Source organism: Berghia stephanieae, chromosome 10 (assembly GCF_034508935.2).
Source record: "Berghia stephanieae isolate SIO BIC M18660-M18661 chromosome 10, UCSD_Bste_1.3, whole genome shotgun sequence".
Classification (NCBI taxonomy): Eukaryota; Metazoa; Mollusca; class Gastropoda; order Nudibranchia; family Aeolidiidae; genus Berghia; species Berghia stephanieae.
In genome coordinates, this window is record NC_088369.1 from 24,752,263 (window position 1) to 24,759,762 (window position 7,500).

At 33.2% G+C, this 7,500-nt stretch overlaps 1 protein-coding gene across 3 annotated transcripts in view; it reads right to left on the reverse strand.

Moving 5' to 3' along the window:
- Nucleotides 1-540: 540 nt before the first annotated feature.
- The window catches only part of LOC144980864 (uncharacterized), a 63,138-nt gene continuing 56,178 nt past the window's right edge, over nucleotides 541-7,500 (reverse strand). For all 3 annotated transcript variants that reach the window (XM_078928746.1, XM_078928744.1, XM_078928745.1), the window contains 3 exons: nucleotides 4,599-4,684; nucleotides 4,008-4,194; nucleotides 541-815 (listed from right to left, as the gene is read on the reverse strand). In XM_078928746.1, the coding sequence (XP_078784872.1) occupies nucleotides 783-815; nucleotides 4,008-4,194; nucleotides 4,599-4,684 (306 nt within the window). In that variant the 3' untranslated portion in view covers nucleotides 541-782. The remainder of the gene's footprint in view (nucleotides 816-4,007; nucleotides 4,195-4,598; nucleotides 4,685-7,500) is intronic.

Consider the following 7,500-nt stretch of genomic DNA (forward strand, 5'->3'; position numbering starts at 1 on the left):
GATGTCACGTCGCCCAGCAACGGCGCTATCGTGGTTCTAAACAAGAAAATCTTTACTTTTTATTCTTCATGCTGGCTAGAACTTTTCATATGTCTTGTGATCAGAGTGTGTAAAAGTCAAAACATGATCGAGAGCCAGTTACTAAGTTACCATGCGTCAGTACGAGGGAAGTAACGACTGTTGAAGCGTATTACCATGGAGCAAGAAAGATTGGCTGACTTCAAGAAAGGTTGACCTTATCGTGCGGCTATGTGGTTTGTGGTATGACACTCGCTTTCGGATCAAAAAGTCCTGGATTCGAGCCTCGCTCGGCTCATAGTTGAGTCCTTGAAAATGCTCTTTACTCACATTCTCTCACCGTCCTCAGGTATAAAATGAGTACCTGGCTGTTAATAGTGTTGTCTCAGGCGGAAAAAAAATGTGTAAAATCGCCTAACAGGGTCATGTCTCGTTCTACATGATATATGTAGCTGTTGGTCAGGGAAACTTTGTTGAGCGCTTTGAGCACGTTTAGTGGATATTGCGCTATATAAAAGCTCATTTTTTTATCAATGAAACACACAAACATCAGCCGCAGTGCAGCTCCGTCGAGTAAAATTTAATTAAAAGAGAAATTCATGTAAAAATTGAATAGAATTGTGCATGAAATGATTTTAAAAAATAAATAAATAAAAAAAAAACAATCTCGAAAAATAATGAATAAAAAATGGCTGGTGTACTGGGAAAGGGTACATTGTTGGAATCGCCTTGTGTAAATCAAAGCACACACAAAGTCGCCGTGGTCATAGATCAAACAACAGCCCCTCAGCAGTGACCTGTGGAAAAAAAATCACAAAAAGATGTGTTAAATTTTTTTAAAAAGATTTTAAAAATCATATCACTTGGCTTAAAAGTTACAGTTGTCCATCAGACCTATTAGAACCATGGAGCCGGTGTGTTGTCCCGGTCTGGATAGTGTGAAACGGACAATAGCAATTGCTTGCCACAGTTTGGATAGAACGTTAGTCTATCGCAAGATGCTTTTCGACAGATCTAACAGATTCAGTGAGCCAATCACTTCTGGGTAGACAAGGGGCGGGGGGTGGCAGTCGAAAAAAACAAAACAACTTGACTTCACAGGGGATTGATCTCGGTCCCTTAGCATTGCTTGTCTATTCGTTCGTTTTTAAGGGTTTTACGGCGCTTGCGACACATTTTGGTCATATCTTATTCTTCTTCTTCTTCTTTAAGTACCAAGTCTGAGCCAGACATCGGTGATCATGGTACGCCACTCATCTCTCTGATCAGATAACCTCTGAAAACTAGTATTACTCTTCTCTTTCTTTGTCACCCAGCTGTTGAAACTATTCAAATATGTTTTTCTTGGTCTACCTTTATTCTTTTTTTTTCTTTTTTTTTGTCATATCAGCTACAATAAAAAGAAGAAAATGGATTAGTCAAAATATTCTAGATTTAAAATCAAAGCACCCAAGAAAAAGGAAGACAAAGGGGAATTGGTTCAGATAGAAAACAGATGTAAATTCCAAGAGCATACCATCACAATGTACATGTAGTTTGAGATCACCTTAAAGTCTCATCCAGACACCAGCACAGATCCCACTAAAATAATAATAATAATAATACTTTATTGCATCCCAAAAAGGAAATTTTTTGTACAGACGTGTTATAATTTACACATAAGATAAAAATACAATGGAAATAGGATGTATATATATAAAAAAGGAGCAGCTCTATAACCAGAGCTGCGCTTTATAATATGAATAATTTCAACACTGTAAAATAGTTAAAACTGTCACTATAAATTGAAAATTGAAAAGATTGCAAAACAAATAAATTAATAAATTAATATTTATATTTTTAAAAGTAAAAATGAGAAATAATTATATAAAATGATTATTGCTTGTTGTTATAAAGCCTAATACTGGACGGCAGAAAAGATTTTCGGTGTCTCTCTGTTTTCGTTGAAATAGAGAAAGGGCGACCACTTCTTTCTGACATAATAATTGATGGTCTTAGAGGATGATACTGGTCATTTAATATTTTAGTTATTTTATTTGTACAAAATTTCTCGTATAAAAGATCTACATCGTCAACATCATTTATATAGCGTTTAATGGATTTTTTAATATTTGAATTTATTTTGTTCCTTTCCACTGCTAAGCAATTGCCTCCCCAAGCTGTTATACAAAATGACAAAACACTTTCGATTACTGCTCTATAAAATAATGTGCAGAGGGTTTTATCTATTCTAAACTGAGAGAGTTTCGATAAAAAATATGTACGTCTGCACATCTTATGCCTAATTATTTTCAAGTGTTCATCCCACTTGAGCCTGTCATCAATCGTTACACCAAGGTATTTGTAGTGAGGCCTATAAGCCACTTCGTTGCCATTTGTTATGAGGCCTTGAAGAGCGGTGTCATCTGCAAACTTTATTAAAGGTACACTCAGGTTTTGACTTCTACAGTCATTCGTGTATATTGTGAATAATACAGGGGACAATACACAACCTTGAGGAGCGCCAGTATTTGTAGTTATACAGGAAGATTTGTTTTGCCCTAATTGAACATATTGTGCTCTCTCCGTAAGAAATTCGAGCACCCAAGCAATTATATACTTGTTTAAATTCAGACTAGTCAATTTTTGAACAACCAACTGAGGTTGCATTGTATTGAACGCTGAAGAAAAATCTGCAAAAAGCAATCTGCAATAGCTCCTAGCGTGATCTAGATGCCTGTAGATGTTGTTTGTAAACAGCAAAATGGCATCCTCTACGCCACGTCCTGGTTTGTAAGCAAATTGATGACTATCACTCAATGGCATAAACTGATTCCTAATTTTAACAAGAACAAGTTTTTCTAAAGATTTCATGACTATTGAAGTCAGTGCAACAGGTCTGAGATCGTTCATAGTTTCAAGTTTTTCTTTTTTTGGAACAGGAATAATTTTCGAAGTTTTCCAAATTTCAGGGATTGAAACGCATTGGAGGGACCAGTTAAAAATATGTGTATAAATGGGGGAAAGCTGGTGGGCACATTCTTTTAATAGTTTTCCTTTCAATCCATCCGGCCCAGCAGCCTTCCTCTCGTTTAGTTTCGAAAATACGAATCTCGTTTCCTCTTCACTGACCTCAACAGCCATTTCATCTTCCAAAGCCCTGTCTAATTTATGTTTTTCATTTTCAATATCAAATTTGTTTGCTGTGTCGAAACGTGAATAAAATTTATTTAAAGTTTCAATTTCGATATCTTCTGATATAATCGTGGGCTTTGGATTATAGTTCACAGCAGTTTTAAGCCCCCGCCACGTGTCCCGTATATCCCCAGAAGAAAAGCATTTTTCAATTTTTTCAAAATGAACACATTCAAATAGTAACAGAATACATAACTAACAATAAATAACAGATACATGATTTACAAGGAAAAAAATATCATCTCCCAAAAGTATAACTATACATTTGGCTGTTTCCCACCCAAACAAGGACTCCAGCCAGGACTGGGACAAACATATTTTCATCAAGCAAGCAGTAAATAATAAGGATGTGAGTTTTTGTTCATTGACAACAGTTGGGTGGTTTATACCCTCGAAGCATAACTATATCTGTTTTAAAAACACCAAAAAAAACCCCACAAAACAAAACAAAAACAAACAAAATAAAATAAAATAAAAAAATAAAAAAATAAACACGAAGTGGAAAAGCAGTATTATTATTATTATTATTATTATTATTATTATTATTATTATTATTATTATTATTATTATTATTATTATTATTATTATTATTATTATTATTATTATTATTATTATTATTATCATTATTATTATTATTATTATTATTATTATTATTATTATTATTATTATTATTATTATTATTATTATTATTATTATTATTAATAATAATAATAATAATAGTAGTAGTAGTAGTAGTAGTGGCATATTCAGAAGTAGTCTCATCGTAAAAGGTTACCAATATAGTACAAGAAAAGGGAATAAACATTGAGACTGACCATATCCTGTAGAACCGTGTAGCTGTCTGTTTTCTCCACCTTCCGATCCTCATCTGAAGGGGGCCCAGGCCCAAAAGGCAGGGACAATATCAGACTCCTCATTTCAGCAAGCTTGTGCTTCATATCGGGCAAGGCCCAGTCTATGGGGTTGATTCTCATCTCAATGGGCGTGGCCTCGTATCTCTCCCTGTCAAAATAGTCACGATCAATACATTTCAATTCAAAGATTTATTTTTTTAGGCAACTGCCAATTTAGATCATTCATGACCACTATTACTACTACTACTACTACTACTACTACTACTACTACTACTACTACTACTACTACTACTACTACTACTACTACTACTACTACTACTACTACTACTACTACTACTACTACTACTACTATTACTACTACTACTACTACTACTTCTACATCTACTACTACTACTACTACTACTACTACTACTACTACTACTACTACTACTACTACTACTACTACTACTACTACTACTACTACTGGTGCTACTACTATTACTACTACTACTACTACTACTACTACTACTACTACTACTACTACTAGTATTTCCAAAAACTAACAAAACTCACCATTGCTTAAAAGCTTTCCAAACGAAGATAGAATCTTTGTGGTTGTTTCCGTCCTCTAGCCTCAGGATTTTCAACCCAGCAGCGTTCTTTGAAGAGAAAGAATGAAAATATCAACTGAATTGAATAGTTCTAATATTAATAATAATAATAATAATAATAATAATAATAATAATAATAATAATAATAATAATAATAATAATAATAATAATAATAATAATAACAATAATAATAATAATAATAATAATAATAATAATAATAATAATAATAATAATAATAATAATAATAATAATAATAATAATAATAATAATAATAATAATAAGATGACACTCCTATAGTGCATTTTCAAAATTATATAACGCTCAATGCGCTTTTTAAAACGGGATAATAAAATCTTAAGCAATAATGCAAAATAAACTACAATAAAATAAAACAATCTATATAATAGTGCAATATCCATTTGATGTACTCAAAGTATTTTACAAGGGCTCTTAAGCTTGGGACCTCTTGTAAAGCCCTTTGAGCATGATTAGTGGATATATATAAATTATAAACGTAAAAAACATGAAATAATAGTGCTCAACTTTTTTTTTATATAAGGAACTATTTATAAACATTTCAAGTATAATTATTATTGTTAACAATAATAATTATACTTGAAATGTTTATATATATATATATATATATATATATATATATATATATATATATATATATATATATATATATAATAAATATATTGTAATATAATGTAATACAATATAATATATAATATGTATAAATGCTTCAATGGTCCACGGTATACAGTAAGAACAACAGCTTAGAAGCCGAATGCAAAATCACAAGATCAAAAAGCCACATAATCTAATCAAATGCAATTGATTATTTCCCTTGGCAACATCCGTTCAATCAGTTGTTTCCTGTTACGTCATTTCCTCTTTGAGAGTTGTGTCTACTCTTGAAAATAATCATTCTTATCAATACAATCTTGAATGAGTACGTGCTTGTGTGAGTGTATGCGTTTGTTTGGATACGTCGTTGTGTGCTGCATTATTTGTGTATGTTTGTGTTATTTATACAAAATGTGTTTGTATTTCTTCTGTTCTATTCGCTTTCGGACTGGAAGGTCCTGGGTTCGAGCCACTCCTCGCTCGGCATATGGTTGAGTCCTTGGAAGAGGCTCTTTACTCACATTCTCTAAAATGTACTCAGATGTAAAATGAGTACCGGGTCGTTAACAGCGTTGTCTCTGTCGGTAAATTGTAATATCGCATTACGGGCGTCATGTTACATGTTGCTGTTGGCCATGGTCCCTTTGTAAAGCGCTTTGGGCACGTTTAGTGTGTTTGTGTGTGTGTGTGTGTGTGCGCGTGTGTGTGTGTGTTTGCTTTGGGTTTTTTCTAGCTCCTTCCTAATCATATAGCAACCCATTTCGCTAATTCACTATAACGTTTAATTACTTAGATTATCTATTTCCGTACTTTCTTCTTTAATATTTCCTTCCTTTTCCATTTTCTTTTCATGTCACCCCCCCCCCAAGTTCTGATTTTCTTATTCTTTTTTATTTTGATTTTTAAATTTGAAATGAGAAGAAATTTGGGAAGAGGGATGGAGGGAAGATATCATGTGAAATGGGTTAGATGCACATATTAGCAGGTCTGATAACCGAACGCAACTATGGGACTGTTTTAATATTGTTGTAATGTAGTTAAATTGCGTTGGTTTGAGAGTATTAATTACCATAACAACAATGGGCCAAAAACAATTTGGGTTATCAGACATGCAAATATGTACCTATATGTTTTGTTTGTTTTTGTTTTTAAGGGTTTTACGGCGCTTGCAACACATTAAGGTCATATCAGCGCCAGTAAAAAGGAAGAAAATGGGATAGTAAAAAGTTCTAGAATTACAATTAAAGCACCCAAGAAAAGGTAAGACAAAGGGGAACTGGGAACAAATAGGGATCAGATGTAGATTCCAAGAGCACACCGTCAAAGTACTTAGTTTGAGATCACCTATAAGTCTCATCCGGACACAAGCACAAAATCCAACAAAGAGGAATACACTCAAATGCTTACATTATACATTCAAAATAAACAATATAATAATACATAACAGAAAGATGATTTACAAGGAAAAAAATATCATCTCCCAAAACAATAACTATGCATTTGACTGTTTCCCTCCCAGGCAGGACTCCGACCAGGGCCAGGACAAAACCAAGTAATCTCATTCCAAGACAAATACAGAAAGCATGTTGGAAAACAGATATAAGGTGATAGAAGACACAGTATGTACCTCTCTGCCCACTATGGGAGGTCAGGAACCCCACCCAGAAATATGTACCTATAGGATATAAATTATACAAACAAAAACCATGAAATAATAGTGTTCAACTTTTTGATAAAAGGAGCTATTTATAGCTATTTATACTTGAATCATACTGGAAATATATATATATATACAAATTTTAATTCCAACGCATCGTCTGTGTAAATCTTTCATACAAGCCTACATAATGAACCAGCAATAAACTCTTTGTCTGAGTCACGATGAATCACTACGCCATGTATGCGTTTGTATTTCTCCTATTTTAGCTCATTCCTGATAACATAGCAACCCATTTGACGAATTATAAAGTTCAATTTGATTATATATTTTTGTTCTTTCTTCTTTATTTTTCTTATTTTCCATTTTCGTTTCATGTTTTTTCCCCACTTTTAAAATTTTCTCTTTCTTTTAATTTAATTTTTTTTTTTTTTTGAAATGAGGAGAAAATGTGGAGGAGGGATGGAGGGGAGGGGGGTGGGGTGTGGGGGTAGGATAGGGAAGGGGCAAGTTGCACATGTTAGCAAGTCTGATAACCGAAAGCAAGTGTTGGTCTGATTCAACATTGTCAATATAA